Genomic DNA, 27,677 nt, shown 5'->3' on the forward strand with positions numbered 1-27,677 from the left:
CCGGTAGGTCTAAGAACTCCATACACATGACTGATGCCAAAGTCTGACATTAGCATATCAGCCTGGGAAAGCTCCGGGGAGCCGACGGGGCTCTCCCCAGAAAAGAGGCGTTGACACAGCAGTCGCCAGAGGAGGTCTGCTCCACCCGAGCTATCAGGCAGGGATTGCCATATAGATATTATTACCTAATTATTTCAATGTCTCTGATTGATTTTTTTTTTTTGCAGTAATAGTATTCAATAGTGTGTATTGTGATATATTTATATAATACAATGTGTGAACCATCGCTCTACTAAAAATTATTGTGTTCATATTAGTGATTCAATTATTATATTCATAAAACAATAAACAAATAGTTTTGCTGTTATTACACTATATACACAGGTTATACATACGTATCTGCATGTTTTGCTCACCATAATGAACCACTAAGTTGGTACTGTGAGTCAAAAAGCATCAAAGAGTGGCCGTCACTCACCAGCCAGTCAGCCACTCGCCACCACTCACTCCCACGCTCCCTCACCTCCTCAATCGCCAACATACTCCTCCAACCATACTGTTTTTGCTTTTATTCACTATACACAGACGTTATATATAAGTATCTACATGTTTTGTTCACCATAACTGTACTTCTAAGCTTGTGTGGTGAGTTTAGGCAATAAGAGATGTAGCTACGAACACAGTCAGTTGGTGGCTGCCGCCCTCACTGCTTCAAGGCCAGACGAACTAATATTTCTCCTCCAACAATACTGTTTGTGGTATTACACTATACACACACATTATATATAAGTATCTACCCGTTTTATTCACCATACCTGTACAAATAAGCTGGTATGGTGCCCAAAGACCATAGTAGCCACAAGTAAACAACATGACAAGTCGTGCAGACGACGCACCTCCCTCACCAAAATGGGGGCTCCCAACATACTCCTATTGCTGTTATTACACTCTATACACACGTTATATATAAGTATCTACATTTATGTTCACCACAGTGAACCACTAAGCTGGTATGGTAAGTCAAGTCAATAAAAGGTGGCCACACACAGTCAGAAGACAATGCCACCACCCTCCCTCACCATTACTCCTCCCACCATGGAGCACAGCGCTAAATATCACTACAATCCTGCTATTATCAGAATTCTGGTCAGTCTTATCACAGTCAAGGGTCTTCTGTAATACTATCATCGGTAAATAATAGCATGTACATATATATTTTGACATTTTTAGGCGACGCTGTGGTCAAAAGCTGAACAGCGGTGCTGTGAGCTCATGCTCTGTGTGTCAGCCTTGGTGGCTTGCTCAGTACTGAGGCTCTCATACCCAGGAATGTTGTCCACGATTTTTTTCTAGGTGGTGTCTGCCAACTGCTGCACTATAGCTGCCCTTATTTCACACGAGGCATTTAAATTAAAGCGCTAGACACTAAAACAGCTATTAATGTATTGCGGAGTATCGGTAATGTTGCTCAAACTGGGGGGGCATCAGGGGGAGCAACCTGGACCCTTAGGACTACAAATCCCGAGCGCTGTATACTCAGGTGCAGGCTCCCCCGTGTTCAACATTAAGTGTAATTATTTAAAGGATTAATTATTTGTTTGTTTATACAGTACAGTATATCCATTTGTCTAGCCTGACCATTTGTCTCCATTTGTCTGACCGACAGGGTCGGTCAAGTCAGTCCAACAAATCCAGTCCAGTCGAGTCAGTCCAGCCGAGTCAGTCCTGACCGGACAGACTAGACCGGACAGTCCTGCCCGGTCAAGTCTGCCCGGTCAAGTCTGCCCAGTCAAGTCTGCCCAGTCAAGTCTGCCCAGTCAAGTCTGCCCGGTCAAGTCTGCCCAGTCAAGTCTGCCCAGTCAAGTCTGCCCAGTCAAGTCTGCCCAGTCAAGTCTGCCCAGTCAAGTCTGCCCGGTCAAGTCTGCCCGGTCAAGTCTGCCCGGTCAAGTCTGCCCGGTCAAGTCTGCCCGGTCAAGTCTGCCCGGTCAAGTCTGCCCAGTCAAGTCTGCCCAGTCAAGTCTGCCCAGTCAAGTCTGCCCAGTCAAGTCTGCCCAGTCAAGTCTGCCCAGTCAAGTCTGCCCAGTCAAGTCTGCCCAGTCAAGTCTGCCCAGTCAAGTCTGCCCAGTCAAGTCTGCCCAGTCAAGTCTGCCCAGTCAAGTCTGCCCAGTCAAGTCTGCCCAGTCAAGTCTGCCCAGTCAAGTCTGCCCAGTCAAGTCTGCCCAGTCAAGTCTGCCCAGTCAAGTCTGCCCAGTCAAGTCTGCCCAGTCAAGTCTGCCCAGTCAAGTCTGCCCAGTCAAGTCTGCCCAGTCAAGTCTGCCCAGTCAAGTCTGCCCAGTCAAGTCTGCCCAGTCAAGTCTGCCCAGTCAAGTCTGCCCAGTCAAGTCTGTCCAGTCAAGTCTGTCCAGTCAAGTCTGTCCAGTCAAGTCTGTCCAGTCAAGTCTGTCCAGTCAAGTCTGTCCAGTCAAGTCTGTCCAGTCAAGTCTGTCCAGTCAAGTCTGTCCAGTCAAGTCTGTCCAGTCAAGTCTGTCCAGTCAAGTCTGTCCAGTCAAGTCTGTCCAGTCAAGTCTGTCCAGTCAAGTCTGTCCAGTCAAGTCTGTCCAGTCAAGTCTGTCCAGTCAAGTCTGTCCAGTCAAGTCTGTCCAGTCAAGTCTGTCCAGTCAAGTCTGTCCAGTCAAGTCTGTCCAGCCTTACCGTGCTAGATTATGGCTAGCCTTACCATGCTAGATTATGGCTAGCCTTACCGTGCTAGATTATGGCTAGCCTTACCGTGCTAGATTATGGCTAGTCTTACCGTGCTAGATTATGGCTAGTCTTACCGTGCTAGATTATGGCTAGTCTTACCGTGCTAGATTATGGCTAGTCTTACCGTGCTAGATTATGGCTAGTCTTACCGTGCTAGATTATGGCTAGCCTTACCGTGCTAGATTATGGCTAGCCTTACCGTGCTAGATTATGGCTAGTCTTACCGTGCTAGATTATGGCTAGTCTTACCGTGCTAGATTATGGCTAGCCTTACCGTGCTAGATTATGGCTAGTCTTACCGTGCTAGATTATGGCTAGCCTTACCGTGCTAGATTATGGCTAGTCTTACCGTGCTAGATTATGGCTAGCCTTACCGTGCTAGATTATGGCTAGTCTTACCGTGCTAGATTATGGCTAGCCTTACCGTGCTAGATTATGGTGGGTGAGAAAGGTGTGTTGAACACTCTGTGTGTGCGCGCGCTACATTATAAGTTTGTGCCAAGTGTCAACAAAGATAATAAGTGCTGACCTGTCTGCCATGTTCATCCAGTCCTGCCTCCTTCTCCAGGGTGATGGGAATGCTGAGGCACTCCATGGCAGTGCCGGGCTCGTGAGAAAATGCTGTCGTCGTCATTGCTGGCGCAGTTTGAGACGCCCCGTGCCTTACACTTCCGCTCTACCCCCGTTCACACAGCTGAGGGGAATGAAACCAGCCAGATATGCTGATTAAATATGCAGTCATTTGATTACAATCATTATTTTAATATTAACAAGGCTATACTGTATTAAGTTTACACTCATATATTCAACACAAAATAGCTGAGCAATTTAGTCCAAACATTGCAGTATACAGAACATTACAATGAGAACAAGTCTTATTATTTTACCATGTCTGAGGACTGCAAGTGAATATTGCATGGTTAGCATCAAAATCTTATTCTAAGTATGACTGACGTATCTAGAAAAATGTTATGAATAAATCACTAACCCTTCAATGACTCTAATCACTACCACAATCGTCTTCTGTGCTCAAATCACCACACACAATTGATCTTTATGAATTACCGTACACTATTTGTAGCCACACATAAGGTGGTTCAGAGAGCCACCCCCCCCCCATGTGGCTCCCTGAAGCTCTCACCGAGATGACTGCCAACTACTGGATAGTTGGCAGTCATCTACCTTTTGTAAGTGCTCCCAAGCAGTGCCCCTACATTGACAGTGTTCTCTTCTCTGGTGTCGTCGGGATTCACTCTCTTAGAGGTTCATCCTGCTTGGCGTAGTCCTCGTCTTTGGCGAGTCAGGGGGGTCGTGTGGTCTCTCTGTCCTGGTCCTGGTCTGGGAGCAAGCACTAGTTGGTGGAGCACAGTGGTTGCTTTCGTGCTTGTCCATTAGGCAAACATAGGTTGGCCTTCACAGCCGTGTATCCTAAGCTGTGTCGGCTTACTCTCAGGTCCGGTGCAGTGCCCTCAGTGCCTGGATGTCTTTCTTGGTTTACCATTCAGGACTTGGAAATCCCCCCCATGGGTTCGTTATGGCCTATGGGTATTCCCTCTCAAACTGTTCTCACCTTGTGTGAATTTGGTTCACCACTTGGTTCCTGTTTAGGGTGTGACCAATGCTCTCATGATGGACAATGTGTTCCGGGTTCCATATTATCTCTACTGAGTGTGCTGTCGATGCTGCCTCCTTCCTGTGGTCTTGTTTAGCGTTTGGGCACTCCGACGTGGATCTCTCTCTGTCGGCTTGGAATCGGTGTCTTTCTCTACGACCATTTCCTGTTTACGAGGCCATCATCGTAGATGCCTTTCAGCTGACCTGGTTGCATTTGGGGATTCTGTACCTCTTTTCTTCAATCCAGCTATTGCCCTGGGTCTTAGCCAGGTTTGAGTCCTACCACGGGAAGGTAGTCCTTCTGGCTCTTGGTGGCCAGCTCAGCTTTGGTTTGAGGTTCCGCTTGTACTGTGAACCTTGGCATTTTTAGATGTAAACTAGCATACCTAGATGTATCTGGGCATTTGTAGAGGTATACTAGCATACCTAGCTGTACCTAAGCATTTTTCCACGGTTCTGCCTCTTACAGATGAGTGGGCTGGTGGTGTACTTCACTGGTTCAAACTTCTCCTCAGCTCTTTGTGTCTGGTCTTTTTAATGCATCTTTATCACCATCTCTACGGTGAACAGGTGGCTAATTTGATAAGTGTCCCACTTGCGGTTTTCTCGGTGGCAGCATAAGGTTTCTTGCCACTTCCTGTCTGTTTGCCATTGATCTTCGGTTTCCAAGCATGTCATTCTTTCATTCCTTTCTTGGTTGTTTCTTGATCGGCATCTCATGCTGAATACTGTCGCCTCTAATCGTACCACACTGGTAGAGCCTCCGCTGCTTTTGTTTGGCATCGATACATCCAGTGCCATTTTGTGAGCTTTGTCACACATTGTTTCACATTAGGCCTGCTCACAAGGCGCTCGAGCAACAATGGTTCTTTGCGTGTGTTCTCACATTTCTTTTTTCTTCTACGTCAATCATGTCCCCCTTCAGTTCGAGCTTCTTCTTTTAAAGCGGTTGGCACTTGCCTCCAGTTGAAGGATCAAGGAGCTTTGTGCTCTCCTCTGGAGGTAGGGATTTTGTTCTTTTGGGCCTGGTGGGTATTTTGTTCATCTGCAGCCTGCCTTGAGATGGTTTCAGGGCTTAGCGTCCCCGTGGCCCGGTCCTTGACCTGCTTGATACCTGCTTGATGGGGTTCTGGGAGTTCTTCTACTCCCCAAGCCCGGCCCGAGGCCAGGCTCGACTTGTGAGAGTCTGGTCAACCAGGCTGTTGCTAGGGCCGCTCCAAGCAAGCTCCAAGCTCCAAGCAACCAAGCTCCAAGCTGGAGCAACCAAGCTCCAAGTACCCACCACAGCCCGGCTGATCCAGAACTTTTTAGAAAACCGTCCAGTTTTCTCTTGAAGATGTCCACGGTTGTTCCGGAGGACCAGGCCTCCTTTTCAGGAGCAGCTCCTTTTCTGACGAAAAATGAGTTGGGCCAGCTTGTGGAGGGGTCCTTTGGTTACTGATGCTTGGTTGGTTCAGTTGGGAGTTCATCATGAGTTCCGCTTGGTGGAGGCTCTCTGCCACTACCTTCGTGCCACTCATTCTGCCTCAGTGGATCTCGTTTCCTTGATTCCCTGTTCCAAGACGCGTGTCTTTCAGCTTGTCTGCAGAGTTGTTAGGCCTAGCCAGCTTGCAGTCTATCCTTGGGCCCATGATGTTGGAAAGTACCGTAAGCTGCTCTTGCGTCTTGTTTTCACTATTATGGTGCGGGGAGGGTTTTGGCGGTAGACAGGGTACTAGTGGCCCAGTGCTTGGCTAATGTTCCTAGGCCTCGTTGTCCGTGTTGCTTTGGGATATCTCTCTCTGCCTGTTGTCCTGACTTTATTGTAACTGCCTGTGGTTCCTCTCCTCCTCCCTGGAGAGTCTGTTTTCTTCTCCATAGATAGTCAGCTTCAAAGAGCCACGAGAGGGCTCCCCCTCCAATACCCCCCCAACCCGGCCCAGAAAATCACTGTTGAATGTAATGAAATGCAATTTCTGGCTGAGCCCTAGTGGCTCTCTGACTCCTCTCTCATCCCACATTTGGTTTGAGATATTCGATTGTTTGTTTACATTGTTGGGGGAGTTCATTCAGCGAGTTGTAAGCCTTTAGTTTCTTTGAACCCAGCAGTGGTCTGAATTGATTCGTTGACTTTTTGGATGCCTTTTCCCGCGAGGGCGGGGTGTCATCTGCTCTCTACACCTCAGTGAGGAGGGCCAGGTTCTGGCACTGGTCTCTGGTAGGCCCAATAAAAATGCACGGCTAATGAGATCTAGCAGATGGAAGACATCTCAGCGAGAGCTTCAGGAAGCAACTGGGGCTCACCCAAAAATTGGTGTTTCATTACATTCAATGTTAGTTTTTTGTAATTTGCACCATGATGTTGGACTTTTAACTAATACTTTTATCTAAAAATATGCTCTTTTCAGTTCAATCTTTAATCATTACAGCGATCATAATAGTCACAGAGTCTGAAGTGAAAAAAAAACAGGAGTTTTAGATTACAGCATGGGGGGGTGACATTTTAGATTACAGCATGGGGGGGTGACATTTTAGATTACAGCATGGGGGGGTGACATTTTAGATTACAGCATGGGGTGACATTTTAGATTACAGCATGGGGTGACATTTTAGATTACAGCATGGGGGGGTGACATTTTAGATTACAGCATGGGAGGGGTGACATTTTAGATTACAGCATGGGGTCACATTTTAGATTACAGCATGGGAGGGGTGACATTTTAGATTACAGCATGGGAGGGGTGACATTTTAGATTACAGCATGGGAGGGGTGACATTTTAGATTACAGCATGGGAGGGGTGACATTTTAGATTACAGCATGGGAGGGGTGACATTTTAGATTACAGCATGGGGGGGTGACATTTTAGATTACACCATGGGGTGACATTTTAGATTACAGCATGGGGTGACATTTTAGATTACAGCATGGGAGGGGTGACATTTTAGATTATAGTATGGGAGGGGTGACATTTTAGATTACAGCATGGGAGGGGTGACATTTTAGATTACAGCATGGGAGGGGTGACATTTCAGATTACAGCATGGGAGGGGTGACATTTTAGATTACAGCATGGGAGGGGTGACATTTTAGATTACAGCATGGGAGGGGTGACATTTTAGATTACAGCATGGGAGGGGTGACATTTTAGATTACAGCATGGGGGGGGGTGACATTTTAGATTACAGCATGGGAGGGGTGACATTTCAGATTACAGCATGGGAGGGGTGACATTTCAGATTACAGCATGGGAGGGGTGACATTTTAGATTACAGCATGGGAGGGGTGACATTTCAGATGTACCATACTGGATGATATATTAGATCCACCCAGTGGATGAAATTTTTCTACTCTGTGTTACAAGATGTAAAAACAATTTTTGTTAATCCTTTGGTAAAAATCTAATTTTAGCGGTGAAGGAATATTTACTGTAAGGCGTGAGAGTGCACCGCCCATCACTGCCAAACTCTCAAGAGTTAATATCACAAATTTTCAATAGCTTTATAATCATGAAAGTTTTACTTCAACCTGGATTGTACCTGGATGAGGTTCTGGGAGTTCTTCTACTCTCCAATCCCCAATCCAATCAATCACAAGTCAAGCTCTCACAAGGTTTGACTTGCGAGAGCTTGGTCCAACAGGCTGTTGCTTGGAGCAGCCAGCAGGCCCACATACCCACCACAGCCCAGTTGGTCTAGCAATTTTTTTGTTTTTGTTTTGAAGACTTCAACATTTGTTCTGGCAATATTTCTTATATTTGCTGGGAGAATACTGAACAATCGTGGACCTCTGATGTTCATACAGTGTTCTCTAATAGTGCCTATGGCACCTCTACTCTTCACTTGCTCTATTCTGCAGTTGCTTCCATATCATTCACTCCAGTATGCTGTTATTTGACTGTGCAAATTTGGGACTAGGCTTCAGTACCTTCCAAGTAAATATTATTTGATACCTCTCTTGTCTCCTTTCTAGAGAGTACATTTTAAGAGCTTTGAAACAATCCCAAATAACATGACCCACACACATGAAAAGAAATGAACGTGAGAATGTTTTGGCCAGTCCTGAGCCCTTATCAATTTGCCGCGGGGACAGAGGGAAGAACGGGTTAGGGGAGAAGGTGGTGGAGGCCAAGACCGTCAGTAGTTTCAAAGCATTATATGACAAAGAGTGCTGGGAAGACGGGACACCACGAGCGTAGCTCTCATCCTGTAACTACACTTAGGTAATTACACATAAATGGCCCACTCCCTGATATGATCCACACAAAATGGTCCACACACATAAATGGCCCACTCCCTGATATGATCCACACAAAATGGTCCACACACATAAATGGCCCACTCCCTAATATGGTCCACACACATAAATGACCCACTCCCTGATATGGTCCACACACATAAATGGCCCACTCCCTGATATGGTCCACACACATAAATGGCCCACTCCCTGATATGGTCCACACACATAAATGGCCCACTCCCTAATATGGTGTTCTCTCCAGGATCACCGAAAGAATTCATCCCCGAACAGAACTTAAGTGATACTGCCCGATGGTCTCTGATCAATACTGATGCCAACAGGCCACATTAATAACTAATGACTAGAAGGGTTTATATCATTGACAGCCAACAGTTCAACACGCAATAATGTATATTAAAATACCCACAGTCAATAATATAAATAATTGCTATCCAATATGCATTGAGATTTTTTGTCAAACTTATTGTACAGAATTTAATTTTGTACAATTGTACAGAGTATTTTGATTGTGAGCCAAGGACGTAGACCACTATACCTACAGTACTCTTATTTTATTTACCCATTAACCCTTAACCTGCACAAACCGAGTAACTGACACAAAAGTGCGCAACACTCCATATGCAGTTTTGGAGTACTAAGCAAGATTTAAACAGCCCACGGATACACGGGGTTCATGTTACGTACTCCTAGCTGAATACGTATATAAATTTAAAGTAACTTGTTTTGTTCCATTATATCATTGCCTGTATATGTACACACATTGTGTTTTTGTAAATTATCGTGTGGTGTGGCAGCGTCAGTGGGGACAGGAGCGCGGTTGCTCTTTCACACGTCTAATACCTGTTAGATTCGGGAAGTTAGAATTGCTGGACCTGTTCAGTTTGGGAGTTCCAGATGTCACTTTTTATTAAGTTTATGTAATTGTTTATTTACTGTAATTAAGTAGGTGGCATTGTACTTATATATTTTGCAAGTAACTATTATATTTATTTTGCATTCTTATGTGTTTTGAGAACAAGTGGTTGTTCAATTAGTTTTAAATATTAAAAAGTCTTTAGTTTCCATCCCTCATCCTGGATGAGGCAGACGGGAGAGAATTATGGGTACAGACGGGCGCGAGTAGTCAGTAGCTTCAGGGGACTCGAAGGAATAACATGTGGGAGATAAGTCTGTTTACTTGTTGTTGTGCCATATTTTATTATGTTATAGTAAGAGTGATGACAATATTTTTTTGGTTTGTTGTATAAGTTAACTTTACCATCTGTGTTTTTATATTATACTGTCTTGAATATATATATTATAAGTTATATGTATAATTTTTCAGTCCTAAAGGAAAATTAACAAAGTGCTCATTACTTATCAAGGGGTTATACTGGTGACCCGCTCTGGTGAACAGCAGTTTTTAGTAACCCTAGACCTTTTTTAAAGTTAGCTGTTATAGGGTCACGAGCCGTAACGTACAATAGGTAACAAAGAGTTATGGGGGCCTGTGCCGGGAAATATTGTTCCCACTTAACCTTAACTATGCTAATCTAACCTTGCCTTCCTAGGTACCAGTGTGTTAAGTGTCTGTGTGTTTCTTAAGAACTATTCCATGTGCCAAGCAAGCCTTCCTGTGTGTCAAGTATTCACGATTTTGGGGTAAGTCATCCTATATATTTTGTTTGTGCAGTGAGGCCAAGCGAATTTTCAGTGTGGTGACAATTTTACAGTGAAGTGTAGTGCAGTGCCATTGTTTTAATTATTGTTGTGAATCAAGTGCCAAGTGTTAGTAACGATGGAGGAGAAAGTTGTATCGTTGTTGGCTCACCCAGACTTTGAAGGGATTCAGAGCCTAAAAAAGACTGAGTTAATACAAATGGCAAATCAGTTGGATTTGACCGCCAACAATAGAATGGTTAAAGCCCAAATTGTGAAAGTCATTGTGACGCATTTTGTTGAGAATGGAGAGTTAGAAGAAATTCTGGAGGAGTTAAGAGAGGAGTCGAGTGATCAGATGACGTTAAAGCGTCTTGAGTTAGAAGCGCAAATAGCCAATGCTAAGCTTGAAGCTCAAAAAGAACAGAGAATATTAGAACTTGAAGCTCAAAAAGAACAGAAAATATTAGAGGCTGAAGCTCGTCAAAGAGAGATTGAAGCTCAACAGCAACAGCAAATATTAGAGGCTGAAGCTCAGCAGAGGGAGCTTGAGACTAGGCGTTTAGAAATTGCGGCACAGTTGCAACTAGAAGCCACAAAGATGCAACAATTAGAGATTCAACAACAAATGGCTGACACTAACTATAGGCTTGAAACACAGCGTATGGCAGCTGGGCATGGAAATACTAGTAATGTTTCAACAAATAGTGATAATAATCCCATCAGGATGAATAAGTATATAGAGTTACCCAAGTTCAATGAGGAGGATCCTGAGGTTTTCTTTGCACATTTTTATAAAATTGCCATCAGTATGAACTGGCCAAGGGATCAATGGGTAGCCATTATGCAGTCTCAATTTAAGGGGCGTAGTCAGGAGGTTTTTACATCCCTACCTGACGCTCATAGCTTTGATTATGAATTTGTAAAGAAAAGCATCTTAAATGCATATCAATTAAATCCAGAGGCACACAGGCAAAAGTTTAGGAACCTAAGGAGGGTAAGTGATCAGACAATAAACGCTTATCATTCATTCTCATTCTCATTCTCTCTCGCGTTTCGGCTGCCCGAAACGCTTTGCGTAATAGTGGCTTTAGGCATTGTATGTACTAGCTCTATCTATAAAGCCAACAAACTTTGTAAAATCTCTTTATGTATGTATCTTACCTAAATAAAAATTATTTATTTATTTATTTATAATAGCAGATTTTACTCGTCAGAAGACAAATTTTTGCAACAGATGGTTAAAGTCACTTTCAGTCACTGAGTTTGATGCTCTAAAGAATCTTCTTATCATGGAAGAAGTATTGTCATGTCTCCCAGACAAGTTGTCTACTTTTATGGCAGAACAAAAGAATGTAACAGACATTTATGAGCTGTCAAAGCTCGCGGATGAGCATGAGTTGTTGACTAAGGCCCAGTTTACGGCCACTTCACCTAAGTCTAGTCGTAGAGTAAATTATAATGCTCACCGAACTCCTTATCAGAATCCATCCAGTCCTAGTGCTCCAGTTACTCCCATGAGCTCTTCTCTTACAAAACCTAACCCTGCTACTTCATTGTCAGGAATGTCAAATAATAATAAGGTTATTTCTAAACCTACAGTTGGTTCTACCAGTGTGTCCACTGTAAGGTCTTGTTCCCATTGTAAGAGAAAAGGCCATGGAATTAATTCCTGTTTTATATTGCACCCTGAGTTACGACCAACTGGTCTCATTTATTGCAGAGGTGTGCAAAATAAACTTACTAATAAACATGTAACTGTAAACCCCAATTGGGTGAAACAGTATTCATCATATATGTCTTCAGGTGAAGTTTTGTGTATTAATGGGAAGTGGAAGCCAGTGGTTATTCTTCGTGATACAGGTGCTTCCCAAACCATAATTTCATCCAGTATTCTTTCTGATGTTGAAAAGAGAGATACTGGAAAGTTTGTTGTTCTTCAGAGTGTTGCAGGATGTAAAACTGTACCTCTAATAGACATTAATTTCAGATCCACCATTACACCACGTTTATGCACTGTGGGTGTTAGTACACAGTTGCCCATCCCAGGTGTGGATGTTATATTGGGTAATGATGTGGCCATAAATCCTGTTGTGGGTGAGAATGATCCCTGTTTGTGTAAACGGCCAGTTGCAGACCATGTTTATTCTGCCTGTGCTGAAGTTAGTTCTATGAATGAACAACCTGTTGTAGAAGATGGTTTTGTCCATTCTACCTGTGCTGATGTCAGTACTAATATAAATCCAGTTGTCAGTTCTGATGTTGTTACTCAAGCATTTGTTCCAGTAACCAGTACCCCTTCAGTGGAGAAGTGGGATGTGGTTCCAGATTCCTGTGTGGCCGATTTAGTTGTTGAGAGTAAGCCTGATACTATGACTCTGCTTTATTCCAATAAATTGGGAAAGGATGTCCATGTACCATTGTCTTGCCCGCTCACTACGAACGTTGTGCCAGGAGTTGAGAGAAACTTAAAAGCCACGACTCTGTATTCCAGCCAAGTGAATGGTTTAGGACAAGATGTCGGGTTGGCAGAAGTATTCCCGCTCACTCCAAGTTTAGAATCAGTTGTCGAGAGTAAGTCTGTTGTAGAGGCCCCGCCTCACCCTAGTCAAGGTGATATAATAGGGGAGGAGGTCAAACTACCTGTTACTTGCCCGCTCGTTTCAGATTCCCTTAATTTAAGTGCATTGAGTAGAACTGACCCTAAGATTTCAGAGAGAAGCAAGGAGACAGTCTGTACTGTAGATCCAGTTTTGGAGAGTGTGGGAAAGCAGCCAGAGGATCAGCTTCTGTTGAGTAGATGGAGACCCATTGAGCCTCCCTCTTCAGTTGTCTGTGAGGATGTGACCCAGCTTGGTAGTGATATTATTGATTGTGAGCAGACAGTACTCCAAGCAGCTCCAGAAGTCATGGGAGGAAATTTTGGTAAAATCATTAAGAGTGGTAAAGTAGCATTTGGATCTAAGTTGCGGAGTTGTGATTCTTATTCCATGTGGAGTAAGTATTTCTCATTGGGTACATTGAGTCAGAGTGTGTGTAGGATGTTGAAATCTACTTTTATTCTGCAGGAGCCATTTTCTTGTGAAGTGATGGACTGTGGGACATCTTTGTCAAGCCTTGTGGTTGAGCAGAGAGAGTTTACTCAAGTAGGTTGTGCACCCAGCAGTTCTGAGGAAGTGGTGAGTTATGCTAGAGCAGTGTCTCTATATTCAGATCCAGTTAAATTTGATGCACGAGTGATAAAAGTGTATGTTCCACTCAAGTGTGGTGTTGACTTTCAGAGTCATATTGGAGTTGACTTTCAGAGTCATAGTGTGGGTGAAGGATTAAATCATACTGGGGAGCAGATGTTTGAGGCTCCAGGTGTGTATTTCAAGTTGGGGGATAAGGTTTTCCTACCTAGTGTTAATCATTGTGAAGGGTTTCAGATTGTCCTTGGGCATTTCTCAGGTAATCTGCTGTGCATCTTCAAGATGTTAAGACCCTTAAACCTCTTGGTTGACATCAGACGTAAATCACTTGGGAAGTGATGGTGAGGGTTGTCAAGTTTTCGGTATGTTAGTCTTTTGGAAGACTAGACGGTTGATGAACGTGTGTGTTGTGTTCAAGTTCACCATCAGGGGGTGTGAACTTGTCTTGAGAGTTATGATTGAGATATGGTGCCTAGGCATATGCCTGTTTTCTTTCACTGATCGTTATGACAGAGTTATGAGGCAATTGATTTCTGTGTTCCTTATGGATCATCTGAGTCAGTTCGATCAGGTAGTCTTCGCACTTATCTTGGGTTGTATTTCTTGGGTTGAAGGTCAAAGGTTTGCTAAGTCGGTGTCTTGTGTTTCGGAAGGTTCTATGAATGGGAAAGTTTTATACATAATTGTGAGGTTTAATGCTAATTTCTCTAATTTTAGTATCCATTGGGCGAGAGTATGTGTTCCACAGAGGATCAAGAGTGATGAAGAGCAGATGTCTGTGTCAGAGCATACCCAGGAGAAGTCCCAAATCTACTTAACATCCAGTCAGCTTCAATTAAGCAGTTCAGTTCCAGAAAAAGGGAGAAATGGAAAATGGAGTCTGTCTTGGAAAACTTCACCATGTGGAAAAGGGATCACATGGAAATACGGAACTGATCTTAGAGAAATAGTAGAAACAAATGAAAAGCTAAATTGCCATGATACCTGTGTGAAAGCAGCTACCTTTATTGACAATTCTATTCATGCTACTAATGATACTGTTGTAGATAGGTGTATGAAATATGATCTGAAACAAAGTGAAATTAATGAGATAGTACCCTGGAGAGAGAAATTTGCATGCTCCAGTGACACATATGTAGAACATAGTCATAAGACTGAAATTTCTGAGTTTCCTGTAAGACTATATTTGGAGTGTTTCATTTTTGTCCAGAAATGTGTTCTTATTACTTTCACATGTTTGGTGTCCTTAATACCATAAATCTCAAGTGTCATACGTTTTACTTTGAAAAAATGCCATTGATCTTCAATCTATTGCATTTTTTTTCTTGGAGGTGGAAGTGTTACGTACTCCTAGCTGAATACGTATATAAATTTAAAATAACTTGTTTTGTTCCATTATATCATTGCCTGTATATGTACACACATTGTGTTTTGGTAAATTTGTGTGGTGTGGCAGCGTCAGTGGGGACAGGAGCGCGGTTGCTCTTTCACACGTCTAATACCTGTTAGATTCGGGAAGTTAGAATTGCTGGACCTGTTCAGTTTGGGAGTTCCAGATGTCACTTTTATTAAGTTTATGTAATTGTTTATTTACTGTAATTAAGTAGGTGGCATTGTACTTATATATTTTGCAAGTAACTATTATATTTATTTTGCATTCTTATGTGTTTTGAGAACAAGTGGTTGTTCAATTAGTTTTAAATATTAAAAAGTCTTTAGTTTCCATCCCTCATCCTGGATGAGACAGACGGGAGAGAATTATGGGTACAGACGGGCGCGAGTAGTCAGTAGCTTCAGGGGACTCGAAGGAATAACATGTGGGAGATAAGTCTGTTTACTTGTTGTTGTGCCATATTTTATTATGTTATAGTAAGAGTGATGACAATATTTTTTTGGTTTGTTGTATAAGTTAACTTTACCATCTGTGTTTTTATATTATACTGTCTTGAATATATATATTATAAGTTATATGTATAATTTTTCAGTCCTAAAGGAAAATTAACAAAGTGCTCATTACTTATCAAGGGTGATATACTGGTGACTGGTGGTGATACTGGTGACCCGCTCTGGTGAACAGCAGTTTTTAGTAACCCTAGACCTTTTTTAAAGTTAGCTGTTATAGGGTCACGAGCCGTAACATACGATAGGTAACAGTTCACATCACCTTCCTCAGGACTCTTGTAAACAGACGCCATTTTTAAAAAAAGTCGAGGGCAACATTCCCAGGTGTGAGAGCCTCAGTACTGAGTGAGCCACCAAGGCTGGCGCATGCAGCATGAATTTCTGCTGCAAATGCTGCATGCATTTCAAACTCTATTCTCTTTAGGTTGTAATGATGAATGGGGACCAGATGCGGGCTTTATCACTTATATAAAGTACTGTATATTATTAACCCATTATCCTTATCCCTAGATTTGTTTTTTAGGAGGTTATTTTGTCTTAACTTCATTTCAACACATATTGGTCTACATCTTTCACATATTTGAGTATGAATGCCAAGCAATGTTTACAAGGAAATCCATAAAATAGAACGATCATATACAATGCCGAGAACTTGAACTTCTTTTTTCTCCATACTGTCACTAGATTTCCAGCTTTGAGAAGCTTAGATTAAACAAGCTTAAAAAAATTTGGTTTCTGCTCGATTATCACAATTTTCTCGTATTGTGAGTCCAGTTCCTTGTTCTACAGTACGACAATATTTGGCTATAAACACAAAAACATTGAGATATGCATTTATTCATTTAATTTTGGTGCATGTTTTGAAAGGCCACATTCAACATTTTTGTACACCAATCGATGTTCTAAATCAAAATTCTAAAACATAAATATTGAAGATCATATTAAAATCTTAGATAATAACAAATAATGCAATTGGTGACATTTTTTCATTGTTTTAAGATTATTAGAAAAAAAAACCACAAACTTGTATTTTTTCTGAATTTGTAATTACCTAAGTGTAGTTACAGGATGAGAGCTAGCTCGTGGTGTCCCGTCTTCCCAGCACTCTTTGTCATATAACGCTTTGAAGCTACTGACGGTCTTGGCCTCAACCACCTTCTCACTTAACTTGTTCCAACCGTCTACCACTGTTTGCGAAAGTGAATTTTCTTATATTTCTTCGGCATCTTTGTTCAGTTAGTTTAAATCTATGACCTCTTGTTCTTGACGTTCCAGGTCTCAGGAAAACTTCCCTATTGATTTTATCAATTCCTGTTACCATTTTGTACGTAGTGATCATATCACCTCTTTTTCTCCTGTCTTCTAGTTTTGGCATATTTAATGCCTCTAACCTCTCCTCGTAGCTCTTGCCCTTCAGTTCTGGGAGCCGCTTAGTAGCATGTCTTTGCACCTTTTCCAGTTTGTTGATGTGCTTCTTAAGATATGGGAACCACACAACCGCTGCACATTCTAGCTTTGGCCTAACAAAAGTCGTAAACAATTTCTTTAGTATTTCGCCATCCATGTATTTATGAGCAATTCTGAAGTTAGAAAGCGTGGCATAGGCTCCTCGCACAACATTCTTCATGTGGTCCTCAGGTGATAGTTTTCTATCTAGAACCACCTCTAGATCTCTTTCTGTATCAGAATTCTTTAAATATTTCTCACATAATTTATAGGTTATGTGGGGTCTATGTTCTCCTACTACACATTCCATAACATGGCATTTATTCACATTAAATTCCATTTGCCAAGTGGTACTCCATATACAGTGGCACCTCGATTAACAAGTTTAATCTGTTCTGGCACCGAGCTCGTTATGTGGAAAACTCATTTTAAGAAACAAATTTCCCCATTTAAAATAAAGGAAATAAATTTAATCCGTTCCACTCCCAAAAACATCCATATTTGTATGACATTTTATAATGTAAATATAATACTGCACATGTAATTATAAATGTTTTGTTGTACTGTTTTAATGTTTACTTTACCTTATGAAGAGTTGTTGCTGGCTTGAGGGAGACGATGGAGAGGTGGGAAGGAGGAGAGGGGTTATGGTGTGGAAGGAGAATCTACCTCTGAGTCAGGCGGACTCTCTCTTCTTGGGAATTTCACCCCACTGGGACCGGGTTGTGGTTCACTATCACTGGCTCTTCTTTTCTCTACTTTTGCAAAGAATGTATCTATTGACAAGTGCTTTTGTCTTTGTTTTAGGATGTTCCTAAAACGAGACAGCAAATTGTCATTAAACATGTTCCCACACCGGGTTGTCACTGCTTTATCAGGGTGATGCTTTTCCAAGAATGCGGTCACCTTTACAAACATTCCCAACACTTCCCTGATCTCACTGGAAGAGACAGCATCCTCCCTTACCTCCTCATCCCATTACTAATGGTGCAAATTGTTGATGAGGACCTGCCATACTCCCTTGTGAGATCAGTCACATAGACACCACGCTTATGATTTGCTATAATTTCCTTCTTCAAATCCACAGTAATTGTGTCTTTCTTCATCTTGACAACACTATCTTTAGCAAGCAGCAGCTTTGGCAATATCGTGTGTTACAAGTTGTAGTCACAAAACTACAAAAAACAAACAAAGAAAAGCACAAATAAATGCAGAGGGATGCTTGTCATGCACGATACAACAACAACACTGGCGTCGGAGGCATCCAAGAATTTGCGAGAACCTGCGAGATGCTAAGAAGCACCATGTGGTTTTGCTCGTTAATAGAGGTGAAGCTCGTCAATAGAGACAAATTTGCTGCGAGTGCCTCGCTTGTTACTCGAAATGCTCGTAAATAGAGCCGCTCGTTAATCGAGGTGCCACTGTACTTATTTTGTCCAGGTCTTCCTGAAGGGCATGACAATCATGACTTATCACTTATCATGATATCAAGTTTCTTATCCTTCCTATTATCTTAGCATCATCAGCAAACATGTTCAAACATTTATGTAGACAATGAACATCACTGGTGCAAGACCTGAACCCTGTGGTACTCCACTTGTGACATTTCTCCGGTCCGATACATTGCCTCTGATTACTGTCCTCATTTTTCTATCAGTCAGAAAATCTTTCATCCATGTTAGAAGCTTACTTGTTACCCCTCCAATATTTTCCGACGTATTGAAGTTTAATGCTTAATTATAATGTTAATAATTATAATTTAATAATTAATTATAATAAATTAATGAAGTTTAATAATGAAGTTTAATTTAATTCTAACATGCGCACATTTGTGCACATGTTACGATGTTGACTCCTTAGTAAAAGTTGGAACACTTATCATGTGGATTAAGCATAACAGAATTTAAAGTTTGAGGAGGATTTAGATAATAGTTTTCTGGCCCCTTACACGTGTTCTAGACAGAGACATAATACAAAAGCAGGCAACGGACAAACATTCTCCATGTATAACTACTTACCACAGGTGACTCGACAACGTTCTCTTACCTAACCTTACCATTCGCAACAAATTTTTTTATTTGTGTAAATCTTTACCTTAATGTTTAATAGACCCTATTCACCTATTTGGTTGATATTAGATTCGCTAATCAAAATATAATCAATGCATCAATCACATGACGTATTGAACAGTTCGACGATGCTGGAAAACTTAGGGCAGTGTTACATGGTACATCTGGCAACAACCTGCACATTGTCAACAGCTCTGCCATAATGTTCAAGCAACGCCACATGCTCTGGTGTCAGGTTCAGATAAGATCTTACTGAATTACTGCTTTCTAGCCCAATGAAATGGGCCGAAATGATCCTAAAAGAAAGTACGTGACTCGTCTCCACATGTTGCTTAAAACATGACAAATAAACAAATACATGACCATTTGAAATATGGTTAACTTATCCACTAAAATGTGTAGTTTTATGTAGGAGTTGGGCAGCAATTATGTATTACTGTATATATATATGTATTATAATCATACAACCAAAATATATTTTGGTTTACACGTAATTTGTAATCCAAATTACTCGTAATTTGTAATCCAAATTACTCGTAATTTGAAATGGCAAACTTGACTTTAGATATCTTACATATCTTATAAAACATATCTTATCATCCCCCAGCATGTTTGTTATGACCCTGGGTTCCTCAGTGGAAACCAGAGGTCAAAATTGAGCAATTAAACTTTTTTATAGTATAGTTGGGCGCATCACGAGCTGCAATTGTTTGCATCTTCCCTGCCAGACATAAGACTATTCTTGTTTCTCAAAGAGCATTTAAAGACTGAGCTTGGGGTTGATTATTAAATAATAACATAGGCACCAACTATGTTTACTAATAATTTCTAATCATTTGTAAAGTAAACCTGAGTAAACTTGGTATAGGGCTGCGGTACGATTAGTTGAGCAGTCTGCCGGCAGCGAGCCAGCTGGGGGGAAGGAGACTGAGACTCGTTCTTTTTCTGAGCTGGCGTTGGGTGGATAGGATCCTCCTACCCTTCCTCCTCGTTTCCTTATTTCTGTGTCTTGTTCAAGCTAAGTATATACTGTGTACATTATTCAATTTCTGGCATACACGTGTTCTATGTGTAGAGTAGTAAACTTTGTGTGTAGTAGGTGTTTTTAGAGTTTATATTACTAGTTATTCTAAAGGGGGTCCCAGTGGAACCATGTGGTTTCCCTACCCTAAGCTGACTCTAGCTTCAAGTGTTTCCATAGTAGAACTTTACCCTAGCTTGTGTTCAGTGTAAAACCTTGCGTCCTGCTTTAATGGACCAAGGCTTTTAACGTAAGATAGTGTGGTAAAGTTATTATTGTTTTTGTTATTGGTGTGAATGTATATGGGGGGTTGTTAAGGGGTTAATAAATAAGTAAGTGAAGTAAGGGAGTTTCAGTTCTTTCCTGTGTAGGAGATCTTAAATCAACCTCTAGACTGACCTTGTGTGTAGCCAAGTATTCAGCACTGCTTATAGTTTTATTTGGGGGCCGGGCCTTTTAGATCTCCCATTTTGATAACTCTTAATGCTTACTATTGCCCCTACATCCAGATAATACTAGGCCCCATAGTACAGACACTCCTTTATTTAACAATGTTTCAAAAACATCTTCGCGTAAGAATAATCTTCTGGTTCATGCTGGAAGATTATTCACAAATGCAAATTTATTCGTAACATACTAGTTAATCTACGTCTCGTGCCAACCTCCCAACCTGCTACAGCGCGAACACGTAACAAATAAGAATTTACTTCGTAAGTTACTAGTTAATCCACATCACATGCAAACCTCACACAATAGAGGTATCGGGCCTCAATAAACATCACCTCCGACAGAGACGACACAGACACTGGGGCACGTACAGTAATATGATCGGAAATAAATCCGATAAATAAATAAATAAATTTAATGCCATTTAAATAAATTTAGGCAATAAATCCTCAAATCAAATAAATCTCAGGATAAATAATACCCAAATTTGTAACAAAATAGATGGCAAATTCCTTGGCGTTCTCATTGACCGCAAGCTGAATTTCCCGAAACACATTCTAAATATATAAAAAAAAGTTTCAAAAACTGTTGGCATTCTTTCAAAGATCAGATATTATGTACCTCACCCTACCCTGGTGACGCTCTATTACTCCCTCATTTATCCTTATCTCAACTATGGTATTTGTGCTTGGGGTTCTACTACCCAAAATCATTTACATCCTCTAATTACTCAACAAAAAACTGCTATTAGGACAATATCCAACTCTGGCCCCAGACATCACTCGGTACCCCTACTCAAGTCTCTGAATATGTTAGATATTAAGTCACTGCACATCCTCTCATGTGTATTTTATATATATAAAATGCTGAACTGTACTGTGAATCCTAACCTTAAAAGCTTCCTAGAAGGTTGTAACAGAACCCATGAGCACCACACCAGAAACAAATACCTTTTTGATATTTCAAGAGTACGACTTAATCAAACTAGAAATGCTCTACAAATCAAGGGACCCAGAATGTGGAATGACCTTCCCAACCATGTTAAAGACTGTACCTCTCTCAACCAGTTTAAGATAACAACTAAGCACTACCTAATTAACTCCCTGTAACCTACCTTACCCCTATAATGTCCACCCATGTCTGTTATTTTGAAACAATGCTGTTTGTCGACCAAATTGTATTTTTTGTTTTTCTGTCATGTTCCCCCCTTTTTATTCTTATATTTACTCAACACATTTTTATACTTTAATCTCAATTAGTATTAAGTTTTAGTCTTTAGTGTTTTTCCTGCCCGAAACGCTTTGCGTAATAGTGGCTTTAGGCATTGTATGTACTAGCTCTATCTATAAATTCATCAATATTTGTATCACCCCTTGTATGTATGTACTTTACCTGAATAAACATTTGAATTTGAATTTTGAAAGGAACTATCAGGAGAAAGCGCCAAACCATTGTGACTATATACCACTGGAAAGGAGTCAGGATTTGGGATGGGACGGGGGGAAGGAATGGTGCCCAACCACTTGGACGGTCGGGGATTGAGCGCCGACCTGCATGAGGCGAGACCGCTGTTCTACCGTCAAGCCAAAGTTGTTGGGCTGACTGAGGCCAAAAGGTAACTTGCCGACCATACAACTTGACAACTCACCTGTCGGTCAACACGTAAACAAACACAACCAACAGCCGGAGACACACTCCGGGATGTACTTACAAACTGGCCGCCGAGATTAAGGTGTGTGAGGTCATATGTGAGGGCGAGTGTGAGGAGACGCACTCTGGCAGTGAGGGCGAGTGTGAAGAGACGCACTCTGGCAGTGAGAGCGAGCGAGGAGACGCACTCTGGCAGTGAGAGCGAGCGAGGAGACGCACTCTGGCAGTGAGAGCGAGTGAGGAGATGCACTCTAGCAGCGCGGGAGTGCGAGGAGATGCACTCTAGCAGCGCGGGAGTGCGAGGAGATGCACTCTAGCAGCGCGGGAGTGCGAGGGGACACACACTAGCAGTGTGAGGAGGGCGCCTCACACTAACATGTGTTGCTCAAGCCTCTCACCTCCTGGTTTGTTGTGGTCGCCCAGGGGGACGCGCCCTCGTGCACGCCACGCTCTCTTGACGTACCTCTCCCACACGCTCTCTTGACGTACCTTTCGCACACGCTCTCTTGACGTACCTTTCGCACACGCTCTCTTGACCTACCTCTCGCACACGCTTTCTTCAAATTCAAATTAAAATGTTTACTTAGGTAAAGTACATACATACAAGAGGTTATACAAAAATTGATGGATTTATAAATAGAGCTAGTACATACAATGCCTAAAGCCACTATTACGCAAAGCGTTTCGGGCAGGGAAAACACTAAAGACTAAAACTTAATACTAATTGAGATTAAAGTATAAAATGTGTTGAGAACAAATAAAAATAAAAAGAGGGGAACATGGCAGAAAAAGCAGCACAAATACAATTAGGTCGACAAAAACGTTGTTTAAAAAATAACAGACATGGGTTGACAATAGAGGGGTAAGGTAGGTTACAGGGAATTTATTAGGTAGTGCTTAGTTGTTATCTTAAACTGGTTGAGAGAGGTACAGTCTTTAACATGATTGGGAAGGTCATTCCACATTCTGGGTCCCTTGATTTATAGAGCATTTCTAGTTTGATTAAGTCGTACTCTTGGAATATCAAAAAGGTATTTGTTTCTGGTGTGGTGCTCATGGGTTCTGTTACAACCTTCAATGAAGCTTTTAAGGTCAGGATTGGCACTACAGTTCAGCGTTTTATATATATATATATATATATATATATATATATATATATATATATATATATATATATATATATATATATATATATATATATATATATATATATATATATATATATATATATATATATATATATATATATATATATATATATATATATATATATATATATATATATATATATATATATATATATATATATATATATATATATATATATATATATATATATATATATATATATATATATATATATATATATATATATATATATATATATATATATATATATATATATATATATATATATATATATATATATATATATATATATATATATATATATATATATATATATATATATATATATATATATATATATATATATATATATATATATATATATATATGACAATGTCAGACCACGGAGGAAAATGAAACAGGAATTTCCTTAAGTACTTTCGTATATTAAATACATCTTCAGAAGGAATGATTTTACAGATCGAGTGATGGGTATAAATAGGCAGGAGAGAGTGGTGAAGGTAGGTGAGGTACAATACTTGGACAACGTAGACGGCCCATTGGCCCATCAGATGCACCCAATTGGCCCATCCGATGTAGCCCAATGGCCCATCTGATACAGCAGACATACAAGCATAATACATAGGTAATTATAACATAAAGAGGTAAATATATACAATGAATTAGTGAGACAAATGTTTTTCAATTATCCTACTTAAATCGCCCTTTAGCTGATCTATTAGAAATGGATCTAAGTTATATAGACCACTGCTAATATTCAAATTACTTTCTTTGGTGATCTGTATCAAAGCAGATTCAATTATGTTTCTGTTATAGGTGCTTTTACAATTTGTTATTGAAGAAGCACTCTCCCAATCAATTTGGTGAGCTTTTTCTGACAAATGCACAAACAAAGCATTAGACAATTGGCCATGTCTTACAGAGTATTTATGTTGCGATATTCTACATTTTAAATCTTTAGATGTTTGCCCGACATAGAACTTATTACATTCCTTACAAGGTATTTTATAAATGACGCAATTATCACTACGAGGGCTGTTCCTAACTAATAGCTTACCAACAGTGTTTTCGTAGCTAAACATTACATCTATATTAAAAAGTTTCAAGGCCTTGACAATATTCTCAAACCCAGAGAAATATGGTAAACATAACACATTCTTTGGGCGAATCCTTTCACTGCATACATTATTATAATATGTACGACGTGCTTTGTTACGACAAACTTCCAAAAAATTCAGTGGGTAACAAAGCTTAAGACCAATCGAGTCAATATTCTTAAATTCTTCGTTTAAGAATTCTGGACTCACAACTCGAAGAGCTCATTCATTCATTATATATTCATTCATAACCTTATCATTCTGGGGTTACTGGACCCCTGGCACCTTATCATCCTGGGGGTCACTGGACCCCTGTCACCTTATCATTCTGGGGTCACTGGACCCCTGGCACCTTATCATCCTGGGGTCACTGGACCTCTGGCACCTTATCATCCTGGGGGTCACTGGACATCTGGTACCTTATCATCCTGGGGGTCACTGGACCCCTGGCACATTATCATCCTGGGGGTCACTGGACATCTGGTACCTTATCATCCTGGGGGTCACTGGACCCCTGGCACCTTATCATCCTGGGGGTAACTGGACCCCTGTCACTTTATCATTCTGGGGTCACTGGACCCCTGGCACCTTATCATCCTGGGGTCACTGGACCTCTGGCACCTTATCATTCTGGGGACACTGGACCCCTGACAGCTTATCATCCTTGGGTCACTGGACCCCCTGATATCTTATCATCCTGGGGTCACTGGACCCCTGGCACCTTATCATCCTGTGATCACTGGACCCCTAACACCTTATCATTCTGGGGTCACTGGAACCCTGATAGTTTATCATCCTGGGGTCATTGAACTCCTGGCACCTTATCATCTTGGGGTCATTGAACTCCTGGCACCTTATCATCTTGGGGTCACTGGATCCCTGGCACCTTATCATCCTGGGGTCACTGGACCCCTGGCACCTTATCATTCTGGGGTCACTGGACCCCTGGCACCTTATCATCCTGGGGTCACTGGACCCCTGGCACCCTATCATTCTGGGGTCACTGGGCCCCTGACAGCTTATCATCCTGGGGTCACTGGACCCCTGGTACCTTATCATCCTGAGTATTAAGGCACCCCCTGGTGCCTTATTATCCTGGGGTCACTGAACCCCTGGCACCTTATCATCCTGGGGGTCACTGGACCCCTGGCACCTTATCATCTTGGGGTCACTGGACCCCTGGCACCTTATTATCTTGGGGTCACTGGACCCCTGGCACCTTATCATCCTGGGGGTCACTGGACCCCTACTGACACCTTATCGTCTTGGGGTAACTGGACCCCTGGTACCTTATCATCCTGGGGTAACTGGACCCCTGGCACCTTATCATTCTGGGGTAACTAGACCCTTGGTACCTTATCATCCTGGGGTCACTGGACCCCCGTGACACTTTATCATCCTGGGGTCACTGGACCCCTGACACCTTATCATTCTGGGGTCTCTGGACCCCTGACAGCTTATCATCTTAGGGTCACTGGACCCCCTGATATCTTATCCTAGGGTCACTGGACCCCTGGCACCTTATCATCCTGGGGTCACTGGACCCCTGGCACCTTATCATCCTGGGGTCACTGGACCCCTTGGTACCTTATCATCTTGGGGTCACTGGACCCCTGGCACCTTATCATCCTGGGGTCACTGGGCCCCTTGGTACCTTATCATCCTGGGGTCACTGGACCCCTGGCACCTTATCATCCTGGGGTCACTGGACCCCTGGCACCTTATCCTGGGGTCACTGGACCCCTTGGTACCTTATCATTCTGGGGTCACTGGACCCCTGGCACCTTATCATCCTGGGGTCTTTGGACCAATGGTACCTTATCATCCTGGGGTCACTGCACCTGACACCTTACCATCCTTGGGTCACTGGACCCCTGACATTTTATCATCTTGGAGTCACTGGACCCCTGGTGCCTTATCATCCTGGGGTCACTGGACCCCTGGCATTTTATCATCCCAGGGTAACTGGACCCCTGATATTATATCATCCTGGGGTGATTGGACCTCCTGGGACCTTATCATCATGGGGTCACTGGACCCCATGACACCTTATCATCCTGGGGTCACTGGACTCTTGGCACCTTATCATCCTGGGGTCACTGGACCCCTGGCACCTTATCATCCTGGGGTCAGTGGACCCCTTATCATCCTGGGGTCACTGGAACCCATGACACCTTATCATCCTGGGGTCACTGGACCCCTGGCACATTATTCTGGGGGTCACTGGACCCCTGGCACCTTATCATCCTGGGATCACTGGACCCCTACTGACACCTTATCATCCTGGGGTCACTGAACCCTTGGCACCTTATCATCCTGGGGTCACTGGTCCCCTGGCATCTTATCATCCTGGGGTCACTGGACCCCCTGACACCTTATCATCCTGGGGTCACTGGACCCCTGGCACCGTATCATCCTGGGGTCACTGGACCCCTGGCACCTTATCATCCTGGGGGTCACTGGACCCCTGACACCTTATCATCCTAGGGTCACTGGACGACCTGATGTCTTATCATTCTGGGGCCACTGAACCCCTGGCACCTTATTATCCTGGGGTCACTGGACCCCTGGCACCTTATCATCCTGGGGTCACTGGACCCCTATTGCCTCATCGACCATTGAAAACAGTACCCCCACACAGGAGACTAGAGCCCTTAAACATGTACACAACTCAGTTAAGTAATGAGAGGCGGGACTGAACTAGTGCAACTCCTCCCCCGTAGACAACAAGGGGAGTACTACTAGGTGAGTACATAAACGCTTCACCCGCCAAGATCTAGGAAGTTACTACAGTGACGTCACGTGCAGCCCTGCCAGATGCAAGATTAGACTTTCTACCGAAAATATTTTACCTGATATATCTAATTAACCTAATTTAATGTACGTTAGCTTAACCTATTCTAAGGTAAGATATGTTAACGCATCCTGGTCTAATATGGTAAGCTGGTCTGACCAAAAAGAATATATTACTTGAACAAATATGCGTACGATACCGGTAGAGGGATTGGTGCGTTGCCAGGAGCTTGGAGGAAAACCAGGATTGAGGGAGCATGACGTCATTATAGATGACGCTAACATAGAACACTATTGTCACGTGACTGCTGGCACACCACATCCGTCGACAGGTGTAATAACTCTCGCCTCTTGGGGACAGGAAGCATATAGTTAGGCTTATGGAGGTTTACATAGGCCATTAACTACCTTCCTTCGCGAGATGCCTATAACTCCCATATGGGTGTACCTATATGTTTACTGCTAGGAGAACAGAGACATCAGGTGCAAGGCAATGTGCTCAACTGTTTCTGTCCAGACTGGGGGATTGAACTTGGGTCCCACGATGGTATGCCCATGGCGTAGATCACTGTGCTACGTCCATAGACTGAGGGGGGGGGGTCTATGGACGTAGCTGGGGGCTTCCTATGTCCCCGTCGGGGCCACTAGAGATGGTGGCCCTCAGGGCTTCCTATGTCCCC

The 27,677-nt window shown here is 42.4% G+C and overlaps 2 protein-coding genes across 2 annotated transcripts in view; one reads left to right on the plus strand and one right to left on the minus strand.

The window, feature by feature from the left end:
* Window positions 1-22,393, minus strand: part of LOC123765028 (tax1-binding protein 3 homolog) — a 36,213-nt gene extending 13,820 nt beyond the window's left edge. Inside the window, exons 1-2 of the mRNA XM_045753399.2 lie at window positions 22,020-22,393; window positions 3,272-3,436 (exon numbers count right to left, since the gene is read on the minus strand). Of these exons, the coding sequence (XP_045609355.1) occupies window positions 3,272-3,376 (105 nt within the window). The 5' untranslated portion in view covers window positions 3,377-3,436; window positions 22,020-22,393. The remainder of the gene's footprint in view (window positions 1-3,271; window positions 3,437-22,019) is intronic.
* LOC123766876 (serine-aspartate repeat-containing protein I-like) overlaps window positions 3,888-27,677 on the plus strand; it is an 83,364-nt gene continuing 59,574 nt past the window's right edge. The window contains exon 1 of the mRNA XM_045756328.2: window positions 3,888-3,929. Within this exon, the coding sequence (XP_045612284.2) occupies window positions 3,888-3,929 (42 nt within the window). The remainder of the gene's footprint in view (window positions 3,930-27,677) is intronic.

The sequence above is a fragment of the Procambarus clarkii genome, chromosome 5, assembly GCF_040958095.1.
Source record: "Procambarus clarkii isolate CNS0578487 chromosome 5, FALCON_Pclarkii_2.0, whole genome shotgun sequence".
In the NCBI taxonomy this organism is placed as follows: domain Eukaryota; kingdom Metazoa; phylum Arthropoda; class Malacostraca; order Decapoda; family Cambaridae; genus Procambarus; species Procambarus clarkii.